This window comes from Nicotiana tabacum, chromosome 4 (assembly GCF_000715075.1).
Source record: "Nicotiana tabacum cultivar K326 chromosome 4, ASM71507v2, whole genome shotgun sequence".
Taxonomy (NCBI): Eukaryota; Viridiplantae; Streptophyta; class Magnoliopsida; order Solanales; family Solanaceae; genus Nicotiana; species Nicotiana tabacum.
In genome coordinates, this window is record NC_134083.1 from 16,761,140 (window position 1) to 16,780,499 (window position 19,360).

The following is a 19,360-nucleotide window of genomic DNA, read 5'->3' on the forward strand; positions in this document are numbered from 1 at the left end:
GTATACGGGGTCAGTTGTACTGATACTGTACTCTGCACTTTCTGTACAGATTTTGGTACCGGCTCGGGTTGATCGAGGTTTTTGCTGTTGGACCCGCTATCCAGAGACTCAAGGTAGATCTGTCGGTGTTCACAAACCTTGAAGTCCCCGTCTATCTTTTCTGTTTTACTGTTTCTTTCATTCAAACAGTCGTATTTCTCTCACACTATTACTTGTAGTAAATTCTAGAATGCTCGTGAATTTGTGACTCCAGATTCGGGTAGTAGTAATTAAATGCAGACTTTATATTATTCCGCACTCACTATATTTCATCTTAGTTAATTGTTGTTATTTACTGAATGGAATAAGGATTGGATTAAATGATTCTCTAACGTTGGCTTGCCTAGCAAGTGAAATGTTAGGCGCCATCACGGTCCCGACGGTGCGAATTCTGGGTCGTGACATGCACCCATTTATCTTTTTGTAATAAATAAAATTGGTTTAAAATTTTATTTATTTTTCAATCATATACACATCGTAGAATTTAGTGGGTTTATTTATTGTGTATTTTATGCAGATGATCATCACGTATGTACATGTATATTCAAATATATTTGTCATTACCTGGTTAGTATAGAGTTCGATTGACTAACTTAAGAGTGCAAAATGTGTAGGCATTTAATTAAAGCAAAGTTGAATTAGACAATGTAAAGTCTCCGAGGAACTTCAACTTCAATCACTAATACTTGCAAAGCTTGCATACATTTGGTGCAACGAATTCATTTAAATTGGGATGTTGTAAATATTTTAGAATTTAGAAAAGCTACCTAATTTAGATTTTTCAATTTACTATACTTTGTTTATTCGGTATTATTATTTAATATTTTTTCTCATATTTTTTTCTCTAATTCAGAAAGCATGTAAATGCCAATTATTTTTAAAATAGTGGACCAAGAAGAACAACAAGTGATTTAAATAAAAGGAATTTGGGAGATTTTGAATTACTTAACAGATCAAGGGGTATTTTTAAAAGTTTGCTGATTATAGGGGTAAATTTGACCCGATAGTATAAATGTATGGGTAAATTTGGCCCGATAGTATAACGATATGGGTAAATTTGGCCTGATAATATAACAGAGATTAAATGTAGATAATATATGAAAGTAAAGGGTATATTTGGCCCTTTTTCCGATTAAAAATTAGAACATCACATCAATATTTTGATTTAGTTAATTAAATAAAATTAAATTTTAAAAACTTTTGAACATTATATTATATAAATATAAAAAGTATGATATACATGGGTGCTTAATAAATTATAAGAAGTTAGTATATTAAAATTAGATAGTAAAAATAATCACGATCATAATAAATAAACATCTTTCTCCGTATCTAACCATTTGACTACTTTCAACCTTATCCATATAAATAAATAAATATATCCATTGTTTTCTTTAATATTTCTATTTTAGATGTAAGTATAAGGAAACTCCAACTCAAAAAACTACAAAAAATAAGAAACTTCCACAACTGTCAAAGTGTCTGTCTTTTCTTGGTCTCCTTCAAATTCAACCCCACTTCTTTATCCATCACATCCTCGCCCCCTAACATCCCGCCCAGTAATCCGCTCCTTCTTTTCCGAAAGAAGACACAAAAGGAAGAAAGAAAAAAAAACGGAAAGTTCAGTCCAAACTCCGCATCTTCACTCATTCATGCTTTAGTCCAACATCACAGCCCCTGCATTCATCTTCGATGCTTGCCGGGGCTGTGATTCATTCACTTCAAAAATTATAGCTGAAGAAGAAGAGAAGTAGTCCCAAAAAAGGGGAAAAAACCCTAGCGATCAAAATCAGTTACTAAGATGGTGTTCAAAGGTCGATTTTTCTCATCGAAGAAACCGGAAACCTCAAGTCCAGATGGATCCTACAACAGTCCAAGATCCAGTGGGTCTAACTCCAACTCTCCGGTCCGATCCGATAAGAAGAAAGGCAAGTCTAAGGACAACTCTCCAAGTACACCTACTTCCTTGTCAAGTTTTGCTAGCAGCTTCAAAGATAAGAAGAAAAAGGATAAGGATGCTACTAATAAAGGCAAAGAAAGCCCAAGTAGTGTGGAAGTTAAAAAAGAAACGGCGGCAACGTTCAAGTTGAAGAAAGGAGGGTTAACGGAAACTACTAAAGAAACTGCTGGGGCTACTGCTTCTTTTCCGTTGTCACCGATAATGGCGTCATCGTTGGGCTTGAATAAAATTAAAACACGATCAGGGCCGTTGCCGCAGGAGAGCTTTTTTGGATATGGGAGTAGTAGTAGAGAGAAAGGAAATGCTTTAGGTTCCAGCAACTTGTCTAAGACTGTCGGTGATGGGCCGTCATTGAGTTCTGGTTCGGGAATGAAAAGTATAGGGAAGAAGGATGAGAAGAAGTCAGTATTGGGGTCTCCCGAGAATGCTCCATTGAGGGAGAGAAGCCCACATATACCAGGCCCATCAAGGCTGCAGAGCGGTGAATCATCTTCTGGAGCAGGTTAGAATCTTCTGGCCATTCCAATTCAGTTGAATTTTGTAGCAAAAAACTTGAAGAGACGCCCCTTAACTAAAATACAGATTTAGTGACAAATTTAGACTCATATAATGACTCACATTACAAAACTGAGCCATTTCGGGAATCAACATGTTTCTTGGCCAACCACATTGCTAAAAAATAGTAGCACTACAGCTGAAGCGGTATAAATGAGGCATTATGTAATCCTGCTAGGATTTATAGCAATGAAATCTCTTGCTTACTGATAAAAAAGGTCTAGCTGTTGTCATAGGACATAAGAGCTCTCTCATTAATGCGCATAGGCTAAATAAAGGGTTATTGAGTACGAAATTAGCTGGTTTGCTAAACACATTATGTACGTAGTGCAGGAACATTGAGGAAAGAAAATAGGCATTAGACTAAGGAAATGCAGCTGGTTCTCCCATGTTTTTTAGTTCACAAGATATTGTACAATTACTTTTTCACTACATTGGGTAATTAAACCTTATGCCACCCTGCTCCCTTTTTTGGTTGCTTTAATTTTGGTGTCCATTTATCCTGCGACAGATTAAGATAGGGAAAAGATTGACAATAATGCATTCGGAAGACAGAATTTGATAGCATGTTCATTATCCTTAGTTGCTATATAAGGGATCAAATTCTAGACTGCTCACAGCTTTATGTATTATGTAAATTCTAGTCAAAAAGTTCTCTTTCTGTCCTTTCATTTTTCTCCTACTGGGAAAGGTGTTGTTGCTTGCTGACAATTCACTAGCGTAATTAATTATAGAAACCATCTAATAACAACAACAACAACAACAACCCAGTAGCATACCACCGGTGGGGTTTGGGGAGAGTAGAGTGTACGCAGACCTTACCCCTACCCGGAGGGATAGAGAGGCTGTTTCCGGGAGACCCTCGGCTCAGAGACAATAGATCCGTAACAACAACAAAAACCAGAAAAATAATATCAACAACGTGAGAGACAGCAAATAAATGGGAAAGCAATAGCACAAATACTATGCAAAAGTGTGAAACACAACATAACCCGCTAGCAGTCCTAGACAAAACACTATCAGATTAGCTGGTACAAAGAGGAAAAACGCTCGACTACCCCTTAACCTACAGCCCTAATGCTCGACCTCTATACCTTCCTATCAGGAGTCATGTCCTTGAAAAAAAAATTGAGAGCTAATTTGTTATTAGACTTATCTGGATAATGGTGGACATCATCTGAGAGCTCAGAAACTTTACATGAGGTCATGATCCAAAATTTCATATCCTTATTCCCCTATTGACTATAGATTTTGCGGGTTTCATGATGAGTAAGTATTTTCATTTGCTTATTGCATTGTTGTGATAGGGCAATTCAATTCATCTTGGGGCCATTCTGGAGGTCTCAGAGGCATAGATGTATCTACTCCCGAATTGAAGGTAAAAAGGTTTAATGAATACCTATTGCATTAGTTGTCTTGCTGTAGTGTTACCCGTAGTCTAATGAAAATGTGCTTTGTAGACATCTTATGAATGTGATAATCCAAAGGAGTCCGAATCACCCCGCTTTCAAGCTATACTGCGGGTAACCAGTGCACCTAGGAAAAGGTTTCCTGCAGATATAAAAAGTTTCTCCCATGAACTTAATTCCAAAGGCGTACGGCCTTATCCATTCTGGAAGCCTCGAGGTTTAAACAATTTGGAGGTAATGTAATCTTTTGTGCTTGGTTCTTTAAGTTAGTAATGAATGATCTTAATATTGGTTTCAACTATAACCCATTTCTTGCAATTTTAAAAGGAGGTCTTAACCATGATTAGAGCAAAGTTCGACAAAGCAAAGGAGGAAGTGGACTCTGATCTGCGTATTTTCGCGGCCGATCTGGTTGGAGTTCTGGAAAAAAATGCAGAAACCCATCCAGAATGGCAGGAAACGATTGAAGATTTGCTGGTTTTGGCTCGGAGCTGTGCAATGACATCACCAGGGGAATTTTGGCTTCAATGTGAGGGGATTGTTCAGGACCTGGATGACAGACGCCAGGAACTTCCAATGGGTACACTGAAGCAGCTGCATACTAGGATGCTTTTTATACTTACAAGGTGTACACGATTGCTTCAATTCCACAAGGAAAGTGCATTTGCTGAGGATGAACCTGTATTTCAACTTCGTCAATCGTTGCAGCCTGTGGAAAAACGCATTCCTCCAGGCATGGGAAGAAATAGTAAGATGTCTGGCCCTATGCAATTCCCAAAGGTGCCGGCCCCAAGAAAATTTTATAGTCAGGAACAACATGGGTTAGAGTGGAAGAGAGATCAGGCTGTACAGCAAGGAGACTCTCAGGCCTTGCAAGCGGAAAATCCAAAACATTTGGAGTCTCCTGGTGGAAGGGGAGATCAAATGGCATCCTGGAAGAAATTTCCAACTCCAGCAGTAAAAAGTCCCAAACAAGCTTCTCCAACCAAGGACACAATTGAAGGCAATATTGAACCTTCAAAGCTATTTATGAACAAAAGAGGAACTCCTGATGTAGATCTAGCTGCTGCCAAGCATCCTCAGCTTCTTTCTGCTAAAGATTCTCATGCACACTCTTCAATTCCTTCCAAGCACCAGTATAAAGTTTCTTGGGGCTACTGGGGTGATCAACCAAGTGTATCAGATGAAAGTTCAATAATTTGTCGCATTTGTGAGGAGGAGGTTCCCACTTTGCATGTGGAAGACCACTCCAGAATTTGTGCTATTGCTGATCGTTGTGATCAAAAGGGTCTTAGTGTCAATGAGCGCTTGATTAGAATTGCAGATACTCTTGAGAAGCTCATGGAGTCATTTTCACAGAAAGACTTCCAGCCAACTGTTGGAAGTCCAGATGTCGCAAAAATATCAAACTCTAGTGTAACCGAGGAATCTGAACCTTTCTCTCCAAAACTTAGTGATTGGTCACGCAGAGGTTCAGAAGACATGCTGGACTCTTTTCCTGAAGCAGATAACTCTATGTTCATGGATGAACTTAAAGGTTTACCCACTATGTCTTGTAAAACCCGCTTTGGACCAAAGTCAGATCAAGGAATGACAACATCATCTGCAGGCAGCATGACCCCTAGGTCCCCCTTGCAGACACCAAGGACCAGTCAGATAGACCTGTTATTGGCAGGTAAAGGTGGTTTCTCTGAGCATGACGATCTCCCTCAGGTAGCTGCCAATACATATCTACTACCTACTTTTTAATTTCGTTATTTTTTTGGTGATCAAGGTAAGAATTTGTTTTGCAGCGCTCAACGGCTGCATGGACTTGTATATATCTTTCACTGGTTTATTATATGTAATTGCTTAATTGTTATTAAAGTGGAAATATGATTAGCATTTTCAGTTCTGATTTGAGCCTTATTTTCTGTCTTATTCTTTGGAGTTGCTCCATTTGAAGTTTGAGAACCTTGTGTTTCTTGCAACATATTGATTGAAATAGAGTTTATAATGATATTTCCCTGTCTCACTGTAAAGCTTCAGTAATATTTATCTTATATCCTACAGTTGCTCGTGTTAGTGTAGTATATTTGGTATTGACTTCTTTAAATAACCTGCTTCCATATTTTCAGGAATTCTGAATTTTGACATTTTGATGTTATAATTTTTTATGTTGAAGATGAATGAACTGGCAGATATTGCTCGATGTGTGGCAAATACGCCTTTAGATGATGATCAGTCTCTGTCCTATTTGCTCTCTTGCCTTGAAGATCTGAAAGTTGTGACGGAACGCAGAAAGTTGGATGCACTTACAGTGGAAACATTTGGAACCCGCATAGAGAAGCTGATAAGGTAATTTAGTTTCTTGCTTGTGATTTAACCCTGCTGGTGCTTTCCGAGAAAAAGATAAATTGTAAGAATTGTGACATCAGGCGGTGACTACGGAGGAAATAAAAGGAAGGAATAATACTTTTGTCTTTCTACTTCAGGGAGAAGTATTTGCAACTATGCGAACTAGTTGATGATGACAAGGTTGATATCACTAGCACTGTCATTGATGAAGATGCTCCCTTGGAAGATGATGTTGTGCGTAGCTTGAGAACCAGCCCTATTCATTCGAAAGACCGTACCTCTATAGATGACTTCGAGATAATAAAACCAATTAGTCGTGGTGCATTTGGCCGTGTTTTCTTGGCGAAAAAGAGAGCAACTGGAGATTTCTTTGCAATTAAGGTATTACTGACAGTTTGCTATAGGAGTTTCTTTTTTTGTTGATCAACTCTCGTGAGCCTTCTATTTTCTTTTGTTTATTTTTGTGTTGATCAACCCTCTGTCGTGTTTTCCTTTCTCTTAAGATGATTTTCATCTGATATGTGAGCAAGCACCTCTAAAACTTTGTCTCCCTAAACCCCAGCCAAGAGACAACTGAAACAAGAACTCCATGTCATCAAGTTGTTTTCATATGCATTTTGCCGTCTCTAGAAGAGGAATTTATGATGAATTTGGGGATGTATCTGGAAGGATTATGTAACAACGGCAAGATGTTCTTCATCACTTGGGAACGCTATAACCACAGGAAGAGGAAAGGAAAGAGATTGGCGAGAGAACATTTAGAACCAAAAGAATACATATTTCAGTATATTAAAAAAACCATTTTAAATTCATTACCCAATTGCCTTTTGGAAATTCCAGGGAGTTGCATAGTTAACTTTATGATGTATGTATGTGTGCTTCAGTTTCCTATCAAAAAGGCGTCTGCACATCTATATCTTTTCAAGGTCTTGAGCAGGGGATGTGTGATTTCTTCATCGTTTAACTGAGGTCTCCCATTTGTATTCTGCTGGATATGTGTTGTCGGCATGTCTGTTGGTTTCTCTGATGATATTATTTTTTCTTCTCAGAAGCTTCTGGTCTGTGGAACCAAGATTTAGGTTGAGAACCATTCAGCTTTCCTGCATCAGTTACTGTCTCATTCAATTGAATTTGGTTTTATGCCTTATTTGCGCTTTATACTTTTTTGAGCATACATGAAATTTTTGCTCAACTCAAGGTGAGAAAGATCTTGGCCCTCCATGGGTGCTGGTGGTAGAGTATACTGCTTTTGTGATCCCACCTCTTCTTAGCCTTATACTCAATATCTTAATTGCACAAGTGTTAATTTTATGTGTCAGAAAAGGATGTTTATTGTGGCTGTCCAACTTACATGTTTAGTCTACAGGTTTTGAAAAAGGCAGATATGATACGCAAAAATGCCGTTGAGAGTATCTTGGCGGAACGTGATATTTTAATATCGGTTCGCAATCCCTTTGTGGTGAGCATGGTGAACTGAGAAAGCTTTTACTTCTAGACATGATAAACTGTTTTACTAATTTTTTACGTATTAGGTTCGCTTCTTCTACTCATTTACTTGCCGTGAAAACTTGTACCTTGTGATGGAATACCTGAATGGGGGGGACCTGTATTCATTGTTGAGGAATCTTGGTTGCTTGGATGAAGATGTTGCTCGTGTATATATTGCTGAAGTAGTGAGTATTTATATCTCCCTTACAAACATCGTGCACAACATGGTTAAACATAAATCTGATACTCGGAGCTGATCAGGTGCTTGCTCTGGAATATCTGCACTCTTTGCAAGTGGTTCATCGTGATTTAAAGCCAGACAATTTGTTGATTGCTCATGATGGTCATATCAAGGTATTGTTTATCTTATATTTTACTTTTATAAGTGCTGTCAATTCGGATTTAGCTAAGAACTGAGCATAATGAAAGCACAGAATCTATATTGGTGATACCAATAAGTTGAGACTAAGGTTTAGGTGTTGCTACACGTCAGTTTTTCGTGTTTCCGAGGAGCCTTTATAGTTTGGTTGGAGACTTGTATATCAGTGTAGGAATGAGTGTGAGACTTAAAAGCACTTCGAGTAGAACCCCTTAATTTTTCTTAGAAGACAAATAGTAAAATGGGCCACGATAAAGCAGAATGGTTATAGAGGAATCATATAGGCACGACTAGTTTGGGATTGAGGTGCAATTGATTGAGAGTGAAATGGAGTTATATTACTGTTTTAACTGGACTTGTATTCCCACTTTATTGGTTTGAAGACAATTCTCTTAGATCCTCCAGCTTGTTTCTTTCTATCTTAGCAAGTGCATGTTTGGTATCCATGTTGCAAACCACCACCCCCTCCCCCCGGGCTTTGGTTCAGGGGTAAGAGTACGACGAGCGATGTGTGGGTTAGGCGCACGTCATGAGTTCAAACCCAGCATGGACAAAGTCTGGTATTTAAGTGAAGAAGGGCAAAGGGGCGGAGCTAATATCTACCAAGTTTCGACCGTGCACCTACTTGTTTTCGGGATTTATCGGCTATCAAAAATTGCTTGGTATCCATGTTGTTAACTGTGTAGCTTGCCAGCGTGTCAGGGATGTATGTGAATGTCAACCTGTAATTCATAGTATTGAAACTGGGGAATTTCACGAGTGGACTTGGGCCAGGCTTGTCACATCAAGTTGGTAATTCTTCTATGCATTTCAATCTTGACCAAATAAAGGCCTAGGTTTGGAATATAAAATATTTAAGGCAACTGTTTAATCGAGTTAAAAGTTATGGACACGTCATTCAGTGAAACACGATAAACATATATTGGTTCAATATAGTCTGTCGCCATGGGCATGACTATTTGCATAGTAAGTGTAACAGCTTACTCTGAAATGCTATGTAACCACAGATCTGTTTGCCAAAGCACTCTTAGGTTCTTTAATGGAATCTAACGTGATAATTCTTCTAATAAATAAAAGCAATTGAGGGTTCTAATGAGGTAATATACCCTTTAGTCCATAGGGTTTAAGTCTAGTTGTTTCTACAGTTCTTTGGGGGGTTATATAATTCAGCCTTTTTTTTTCCGTACTCGTATTGTCCTCCCATCGTTATATTTTTTGTTTCCTTTTTGAGCTTGGGTCGCTTGTTTGGAGCCAAGGGTCTACCGGAAACAACCTCTCTACCTGTACAAGGTAGGGGTAAGGCTGCGTACGCACTACCCTCCCCAGACCCCCTACTTGTGGGATTACACTGGGTTTGTTGTTGTTGAGCTTGGGTCGAGTATGCTTATGTTAATTATCCCTTCTCAAGCGCAAATCACTGAAGTGTAATTTCATAGTTTTTGCTGATGTAAGCAGGTCTTGTCAATTGATGTACAAATGTTTGCCATTGTTAAAAATCAGCTCATCTTTGTATAAACTTGCTTGAACTGCATTAAGTTATTTTTCTTAGTGAGGTTGAATTTCTATTATTCTGCTCTTTTGCCTATAGATCTTAATAGTAGTCAAGCTAAAATGCAAAGGTTCCTGATAGACCTGTTTCTTTTGTGGTTTCTGGTTTGAAGTTCATTATCATGTTTAAGCGTGCAGTCTTCTTGCTGATGAGTTAGCTATAATGGTGCTATTGTTTACAGTTGACGGACTTTGGGCTTTCTAAAGTTGGTCTTATCAATAGCACAGATGACTTGTCTGGTCCTGCAGTCAGTGGAGCATCCATGATGGAAGATGATGAATCTCAGTTATGGGCACCTGAGCATCAGCAGGAGAGGCGCGGGAAACGTTCTGCTGTTGGCACACCAGACTATTTGGCACCCGAAATCCTTCTAGGAACAGGGCATGGTATGTATTTCTCTTATTTGTTGTTCTCTGCCATCAACGACAATGAACTACTGATTTATCTTTTGAGAAGTGGCAGATGAAGCAATCAGATATATATCATCCTGTTGTCATCCATGATGGAAGATGATGAATCTCAGTTGTCGAAATTGTTGCTTGGTTTAGAGATATTCAAATCTTCGTATTAAGCCTCCGTTGAAATTGTCATATCTTTGTGGTTTAGATTTATCTTTAACCTGGAAGAAAACTAGTTGGATGTGATAACATTCTTCTTTGGTGCCATTATGTTTCTGGTTAAGTGGTTACCTGTAACAACCTAATCCATTAGTGATATTGTCCGCTTTGGGCCTAGGCCCACACGACTTTAAAACGCGTCACTAAGGTCTAATGCATGTCTACTTATATACCCAGCATCTCTCCCGTATTTTGTCGATGTAGGATTCGCCTAGGGTGTCACATACACTCCCTTAGGGACTCAGCATCCTCGTTGAGGTTTGCCCCACCACCGTTCAAGGTTGCACGCGGAGTGGCTTTGATACCATATGTAACAGCCCAACCCACTAGTAGTATTGTCCGCTTTGGGCCTAGGCCCATACGACTTTAAAACGCGTCACTAAGGTCTAAGGCATGTCTACTTATATACCCAGCATCTTTCCTGTGTTTTGTCGATGTGGGATTCGCCTAGGGTGTCACATTACCACAGCTTAATTCTTTTTGCAGGTTTCACGGCTGATTGGTGGTCTGTGGGTGTTATCCTCTTTGAGTTGATTGTTGGCATTCCACCTTTTAATGCAGAGCACCCTCAGGTTAATATTTTGTAAAATTGTGTTTATTGTTTATTTTCCCATGTGACATTATGAATGTATTTCGTTGATCAGTGTTTGTGTTTATATAAAAGAATGAACAACTATTATTCTTTATGCTTTACGTTATGTTCAAATCTTTCTCTATATTGCCTAAGCAATTTTTTCAATTGTGGGAAGAGATGGCATAGTCTGTAGAATACTTTGAAATGTCCTTTTGGGGACATCCCACTAAAATTGGAGCTATTAGGTTGGAATAATGGAATACCTGAAATAATGCTAGTTTCTATCTGGTGGAAATATAGTCATCTCCTAACAGCTTGTTTCGCTTGGCATATGAAACCGATTTTAATTGCTTCAACATGCATTAAATAACTGATTTCATACTAACCATCTGTATTAGAGAAATATGTGGATATAGTAAAAAGAAAACGACTTCTTCAAATGATTACCGATTTAATTAATAGAACTGATTTAATCATAAAATCAGGTGAAAAAGATTAAACCAAATAGGACCTAAATGTATTTATGAGAAGCAACTTAGATCTTCATTTTAAAGAAAGTAGCATGTTTTTGTGTTTTCGCTTTTTCTTTCACAATTGTAGCACTTGGGACATTCTTTGCCCTCACATTGACTCTTCATCTTTTCTGATTTTATTTATAGTTTTTTGCGTGTTATCCAGACTTTAAGCTGCATTTATTTTGAGTAAATATGTCTTACATGATGATAACTAATTTACTTAGCATTTTTTAGAGTTGACGAGTGAGGGTTGGGACTTCGAGTCACCCAAGTAGGAAAGACAATAGGTGTTGCTGGGTTGGAGTGTTGGAGGTTAGGGTACGTGGAAAAGAAAAGTATTGTTTAGTGTTAAAAAGTTTTTTTTTACCTTCTAAAAAATAAATGAGTTTAATAGAAAAATTCTTGGAATCAATGCAAACTTAAGTAAATATAGGACACAATGGAAGAAAAAGATCCATATCGGTGATATCTACTAGTTGGGAATAGGTTTTAGATTTGTTAGAGAACTTCTTATATATATATATATATATATATATATATATATATATATATACACACACACACAATAACATACACGGTATAATCCCACAAGTAGGGTGTGGGGAGGGTAGTGTATACGCAGACCTTACCTCTACTCCGGAGGTAGAGAGGTATATATATATATATATATATATATATATATATATATATATATATATATATACACACACACACACACACACACACACACACACACACATACATACACTTGTTCACTTTTAATTTATTTGGTATGAGTGATAATATGAGTTGAGCTTAAATGAAGCAGTGAGGATTTATATAGCCGACGCCAACTTGTTTGGGATTGAGGCGTAGTCGTCGTTGTTGTTTATTAAATGAGTTTAATAATAAAACTAAAGAGCAAAAAGGAAGTCCCAGTAAATTATATGGATTTTGTTGCTAAATGTTTATGGATCTATTTCTAATATCACTTATAGGTATTGTGAACTGCTATTTCATGATATGAGTTACCAATCAATAAGCTATGCCTCACCCACCCCGAAACTCATTGGGATCAACTAAATAAATCCTTGTTATGCTCATGACAATTTTTTGAAATCTGGAAGGGGAACTTTGGCGTACCCGGTAAAGTTGTTGTCATGTGACCAGGAGGTCACGGGTTCGAGCCGTGGAAACAGCCTCTTGCAGAAATGCAGGGTAAGGCTACGTACAATAGACCCTTGTGGTCCGGCCCTGCTCCGGACCCCGCGCATAGCGAGAGCTTAATGCACCGGGCTGCCCTGTCGTCAAGTTATATTATTACTTACCAGAAAAAGTTAAATTTGACTGCTTTATTCTTTTCTGATAACCATTTGGCCACTTTATATTCTTTTGCTTTCTTAAATCAATAAACAATTAGCTCGCAAGCAAATACCATTAGTTAGTTACCTTCTTATTGGATTATTATTTCCATTAGCGAATCTGAATCTCATATTTTAATTCGTTGTTGTTATGGAGATTATTTGATGGAATACTTTCTCTTGTCGAATAACTTGCTGTCTTCTTTTCATATTTCTTTTAAGAGTCTTTATTGATTACACTTAACAATTTTAGACGTTAATTATAGAATGCAAAAGTGAATGTAACTCTCAAATTCCGAACTTGGTATATAAACAGTTAATTGCTGACAGTAGCACTCTTTTAGCGGTTTCTATATTTTTTTGGATATATTATGCTGATGCACTTTTAAATTTTGTATTAACCTTTTCTTGTATCTAGAAAATATTCGACAATATTCTCAATTGTAATATACCTTGGCCTGGAGTTCCTGAGGAAATGAGTTTTGAGGCGCATGATCTGATTGACCGGTAAGAGAATCTTTCTGGCTGATCTTTTGAATCCCAATGTAATCTTGCTTCTTAGCTGTTAGTATTTTTTTTGACCTTCTCTTGTTTCTGGGCAGAAGCATGCGTGAATTATGAGATGTTATTTTCCTATGTGAGTAATCAGTTTTATGGACTTCCGAGAGGCACTGGATCATTAAATTGGTTTTGACTACTAACACTAATATTTTTATTAAAAGATTTATTTTACCTGACCTTATCCAAAAAATATATTAAAAATTTTATTTGTAAATTGTCTGAACACGGTTGTGACACTATAGCAAATTTCAAATGCTTTTAGCTTATTTATTTTCCACCTTGATGTTTTCATGTGCGTGGATGCACTTCGGCGACTCCCGAAGGTGGACACTTCTCTCTCTGGGTACTCTTTAATATTAACAAATCCTTTTCTTAGGACAGGAAAAAAGTGTCATTGCAGAAAGAATAACTTTGACCAGTCATATCACTAAGTAGATCTTTTCTGCCAAATGAGAATGAGTTGGGGGTTTCGAACCTACTATTTGATATGGAGTTCAATGAATCAACTATGCCTAATCCAAAACAGGTTTTGGTCGGCTACGTGAATCCGCTGGATCCATTTGGCTCTATTTGTGCCCATTTCATCCCAATACTATTATCTAGTGGAGTTAATTCTATTATCCTCATGTGCATTTACTCAGATTTTACTAGCCTTGTCTACGTCTTAGTTCTTTGAATTAGGATGACCAAGCTCTAATAACATTAAGCACAGTTACCTATAAAAAAAATAGAAAAATAAAACATGACTCTCTTCTCAAATTAAACACAAATACATATCAAAAATATAAAATTAAACATGACTTTCTTCTCTGTCTAACAGATGTATCATAGAACTATATCTTATCCGTTTCTCAATTTCAGGCTGCTGTCATTGTCAATTTCAGGTTACTAACAGAAGATCCTAACCAGAGACTTGGAGCCGGAGGAGCCTCAGAGGTGACATTCGTTTTCTATCAACATTGATATGAACCTAGTTCTATTCATTCTTTAGAAGTCTAAATGTTTGGAATTTGTCTGGAAACAAATATAATTCTCATGCAGGTGAAGCAGCACCCCTTTTTTAGGGATATTAACTGGGACACACTTGCTAGACAGAAGGTTTGACTGCAATCTCTATTTCATTTTTGCTGTATGTATAGTATCTGATAGATCAATGATGTCCCTCTTAAGCTAATCGCTGTTGCACCAATGGTTGTATGTTTCTCAGGCTGCGTTTGTGCCTGCTTCAGAAAGTGCACTGGATACAAGTTATTTCACCAGTCGCTTCTCTTGGAATCCTTCAGATGAACGTGTATATGCAGCCAGTGAATTTGAGGATTCTAGCGACAATGGTAGTGTTAGCGGTAGTAGCAGTTGTTTAAGTAATCGTCATGATGAACTGGTATGTTTACGACCAACGTATTTAAGGTTTATTTGGGAATCTGGATATTTTTGTTGGTGTGTGTGTTTAACTTCAATGCATCGCTGAACAGGTTGATGAGTGTGGTGGTCTTGCAGAATTTGAGTCAGGCTCTTCCATCAACTATTCTTTTAGTAACTTCTCATTCAAGGTAATTTTATGTTCGATCATACTTTGGTTCACGACACTTGATGCATGCTTCCTTTGCTTTTGATTGTTTCTTGATTCTGGTATATAACAATTGTGGTATTGAACCTATGAGTCATACCAGGAAAAAGTGATAGAGCTTAGACTTGGGACATTCCCGCAGGTGACAAAAGATTATTTTGGATTTGTGCCTAATAGATCTACAACTGAGTTTTATATTTCTGCTAAGATAACTGAAGGAAATTTTTAAAGAGACGAAGCAACATCTTCACGTGGATAAAGAGTACGGTAGAGTGCAAAAATAGCTTTAGTGAGTTGGTGGGTAAGGGAGAAGAATGGATTTCATATCAAATAATATAAGTGCCTTAAATGATATTTAGGAAAGAGTCGTAAGACAGTGGGAGGGGATACAAAAGAGTTTTCTATAACCATGCATCATTCTTTAAAAAAATTGCCATGGGTTTACACTAGGGATTAGCCTTGTGTCTGTACTCCTTTACACTTAGTTATGGATGAGTTGACCAATAGCATATGAGATGAAATTTCATGGTGTATGGTGTTTGCAAATCATTTTGTGCTATAATTGAGGAAACCAGTGAGATAGTCAACCAAAAAATTGAACCATAGATGTGTTTGCGGTGCTTACGTACAGAAATTTAAAATGCCTAGTCTCAGCTTTCTAAGAGAGAGGATAGAATGATAGAATTGAAAAATGACAGTTGAAATGAAAGAAGGCTATGAGAGTGCCCTGCGTTACGAGGATACCGACCAATGTGAAAGGCAAGTTTTATAGAACTGTTGGAAACCGGTAATGTTACATCTGAGTGAATGTTGGATCTCTAAGGCTAACAAATCAACAAGATTAGTGCTGTTGAGATGCAGATAAAAGAATATATAATGTCTTAAAATGAATCGAGTGAATGAAAATGAAGCAAAATTGAATTTAACATTTATTCCTTTTCTGGTGGACCAATCATTCCGTGATCCCCGCGCTGAGTGATTCTCTCCACACACAAAAAAAAAAAATGAAAAATGAAAAACGCCATGTGTTGATCCCCGCTCTGAGTGATTCTCTCCACGCACACCAAAAAAAAAAAATTTAAAAATTAAAAACGCCATGTGTACCGTAAACATAAACATGCGATTTTGTAAATTAGAATCCATTGTGGGGTGTCACTAGGGAACATCTATCGACTAGTTCTCTGATACAAATCCTTCAACAGGACTCTTCTTTTTCTAGTACAAGTAAACCCATTAGTGGAAAAATTCTAGAACCCATGTTTCGAGCATAAAAAAATCCTTCACTAAAAAGACACTAATGTATCCTTAAGGGAATGTCGTTTAAGTCCAGAAGTTAGTGTATTGGATGCCTGGGAAGTTGCATCTGGTCTAGTAGAGCTAAATCAGCACCAAGCAAATCTCTTTTGTAGTCTTTCTCCGCTTTCCCAACAAGCGTTTCTGTTCACCCTTCCTAATTTACTAAATATCCAATTCCCATACTGGGTAGGATCGCCAGCAGTTAGACATTGGTGTTACAATATTAGATAAGTTTAAAACTTATCACATATGTCAGAAGATAAATGACAGGACTTGAGATGGTTTGATCATGTAAACTTCCAATACACCGAAAGAGTTGTCTATAGGCGTGTAAAACAAGGATGATTATCTCATGGAGGAGTTGTCCCGGCAGATGTATAATCTCTTAGAACTCATGAATTTGGCAATAGAACACAATGTGATATGATTCAGGTTATAACAAGCAGAATAATTGAAAATAAATTGATTAATAATGTCATTCGGGCAATTCCAATTTTACTGTCCTATCTGTATGTCTAAAAAAACAATTGGTGTATCAAAACCAATCACCGATAAAGAACGATAAAAAAGAACCAAAGATGCAAATTGAAGAAGGAAAAATTACTGTGGCTTGATAGTAACCCAAAGGTTCATTCCGAACAAATAGGGTTCCAGCCTCACAATGATGTTTATTAATCTCACCTTATCAAAAAATGATGTTTGTTAATCTCAAAATATGCAAAAACTAAGATAACGACTACTAATATTTATAGGATTAGAAATGTGAGAAATAATACTCGGAAAAAATATTATTGATGTATTAACTATGTTATAATGAGTCCTATCTATAAGTATACATAATACATAACCTACTCTTATTACATACGGGATTAGGACTAATTACATATATTCACATAATTATTATAACACTCCCCCTCAGGTTGGTGCATACAATTCATATGTACTGAGCTTGTTACATATGTAACTAATACGAGGACCAGTGAGGGACTTGGTGAAAATATCTGCAAGTTGATCATTCGACTTCACAAACTTTGTAGCAATTTCTCCTGAGAGTATCTCTGAAAAAGTGACAGTTAATCTCAATATGTTTAGTTCTCTCGTGGAACATTGAATTTGATGCAATATGAAGAACAGCTTGATTATGACACACAAGTTCCATCTGGCTGATCTTACCAAATTTCAACTCCTTGAGCAACTGTTTAATCCAAATTAGCTCACATGTCGCCATAGCCATTGCTTGATATTCTGCTTCTGCAGTAGACCGAGCAACCACATTTCGTTTCCTGTTCTTCCAAGACACCAAATTACCTCTTACTAAGACACAATATGCAGACGTGGAACGTCTATCAGAAGGTAATCTTGTCCAATCAGCATCTGAGTATCCAACGATCTGCTCTTGGCTTCGATCCTCAAACAATAATCTTTTGCCTGGAGCTGATTTTATATGCCGAAGAATGCGGACAATTGCATCCCATGACTATCACAGGGAGATCCATAAACTGACTCACAACACTCACAGGAAAAGAAATATCAGGTCTAGTCAATGTGAGGTAATTTAATTTACCAACCAATCGCTTATATCTTGCAGGATCGCTAAGAGGCTCCCCCGTCCTTACAGAAGTTTAGAATTCGGATCCATCGGAGTGTCAACAGGTCTACAACTTGTCGTTCCTGTCTCCTCAAGAATGTCTAAGGCATACTTTCATTGTGAGATCACAATACCTGAGCTAGATTGAGCGGCCTCAATACCTAAAAAATACTTTAATCTGCCCAGATCCTTAGTCTGAAAGTGCTGAAAGAGATGTTGCTTCAACATAGTAATACCATCCCGATCATTGTCGGTAAAAACAATATCGTCAACATAAACGGCCATATAAATACAGAGATTTGAAGCAGAATGCCGATAAAACACAAAGTGATCAGCTTTACTACAAGTCATGCCAAACTTCTGGATAACTGTGTTGAACTTACCAAACCAGACTTGAGAAGACTGCTTTAAACCATAAAGTGACCGGCACTAATGATATATAAGGCCTCCCCCTGAGCAACAAAAATAGGTGGTTGCTCCATATAAACTTCATCCTCAAGGTCACCGTGAAGTATGTTACATAACCTATTTACAGTGAGTCCTATTTATAAGTACACATAATACATAACCTACTCCTATTACATACGGGATTAGGGCTAGTTACATGTATTCACAGGAAAAATATCAAAAAAAACAAAATATCCTCAAAATACTTGTATGTTGGCTCATCTGATGTGCTTCCTTGTTTTGCGCTACAACATAGATTCGCGATGTTCTATGTGATTTCTCTTTTGGTGCTCTCTTTCAGCTTTGATCAATCAATTGTTACTTTTGCTATATGTTATGTCTTCTGTTGGTGCTAAGGAACCATTGCATATTTGATTGACTGGTCAAATTTTATTAACTTTTCCTCCTGCAGAATCTCTCCCAGCTTGCATCAATCAATTATGATTTGCTTTCGAAAGGTTGGAAAGATGATCAGCCGACAAATCCTAATGCATAGCCAAATGGCACTTGCATGTCTGAGTATCAGATTTAATTTTTTTTTTGGGCCAAAGTGATGAAAAGGATGGCCGGCCAATCATCTCCTGTCTATATATCTTGTAAATGTATGTACTTGCCTAATAGTGTTCTATTCTGTAGCACTATTGTTATGCTTTAGAAGATGATTGAAACCTTTTGTCGTCCTTTTGCAGATATATATAAGCAGCTTAAAGACTGTGACTGACTACACTGAAGGATGTGTTTTTGTCAAACAAACAAGTCTCATGCTGTGAGGTTGTGATTTGAGTTGTTTCATTAAGTTTTTACTACTCTTCTGTTCTCATGCACAACCGCGAGAGGCCCTCGAGTCATTGGTGTTAGGGCCTCTGATTGTACTGATAGTTTTCCCTCCACAGCAATAAAAACACATCCCATGCTTTACTCGTTCCTGCAAGTATCTGCTTAACTTTTTTCTTGCGCTCCAGGTCCTGGCTAATTTCGCTGTTGAGATTAGTCTAAGGCCTCTCTTATCTGTTATTTTGGTCTTTGCTAAGAAGAGGAAAACTAAAATAATAATTAGTGCAGTAGTAAGAAAAGTGTCATTCTTTTTATGTGCGCACTTGCATGTACAAGTATTGATTTTATTTTGCCAGTACCTTGCC

At 37.5% G+C, this 19,360-nt stretch overlaps 1 protein-coding gene across 2 annotated transcripts; it reads left to right on the forward strand.

Moving 5' to 3' along the window:
- Positions 1–1,563: 1,563 nt before the first annotated feature.
- LOC107799604 (putative serine/threonine protein kinase IREH1) lies at positions 1,564–19,145 on the forward strand. 2 transcript variants are annotated; one of them, XM_016622755.2, is made up of 18 exons: positions 1,564–2,501; positions 3,862–3,932; positions 4,015–4,197; positions 4,291–5,676; positions 6,128–6,300; positions 6,438–6,681; positions 7,667–7,759; positions 7,833–7,973; positions 8,050–8,142; positions 9,898–10,102; positions 10,820–10,905; positions 13,181–13,269; positions 14,185–14,259; positions 14,365–14,421; positions 14,531–14,704; positions 14,796–14,873; positions 18,634–18,823; positions 18,911–19,145. In XM_016622755.2, the coding sequence occupies exons 1-13, from the start codon at positions 1,841–1,843 to the stop codon at positions 14,213–14,215; spliced, it is 3,456 nt and encodes a 1,151-aa protein (XP_016478241.1). In that variant the 5' UTR covers positions 1,564–1,840; the 3' UTR covers positions 14,216–14,259; positions 14,365–14,421; positions 14,531–14,704; positions 14,796–14,873; positions 18,634–18,823; positions 18,911–19,145. The 2 variants fall into 2 exon arrangements, with proteins under 2 accessions (XP_016478241.1, XP_016478233.2); XM_016622747.2 differs by having other exon boundaries at positions 14,208–14,259.
- Positions 19,146–19,360: the final 215 nt, after the last annotated feature.

Coding starts and splice junctions, on each gene's coding strand:
- LOC107799604 (XM_016622747.2), top strand. CDS start 1,841: ATGGTGTTCAAAGGTCGATTTTTCTCATCGAAGAAACCGGAAACCTCA. Junction 5,677..6,127: donor AGCATGACGATCTCCCTCAG/GTAGCTGCCAAT, acceptor TTTATGTTGAAG/ATGAATGAACTGGCAGATAT. Junction 14,422..14,530: donor ACACACTTGCTAGACAGAAG/GTTTGACTGCAA, acceptor TATGTTTCTCAG/GCTGCGTTTGTGCCTGCTTC.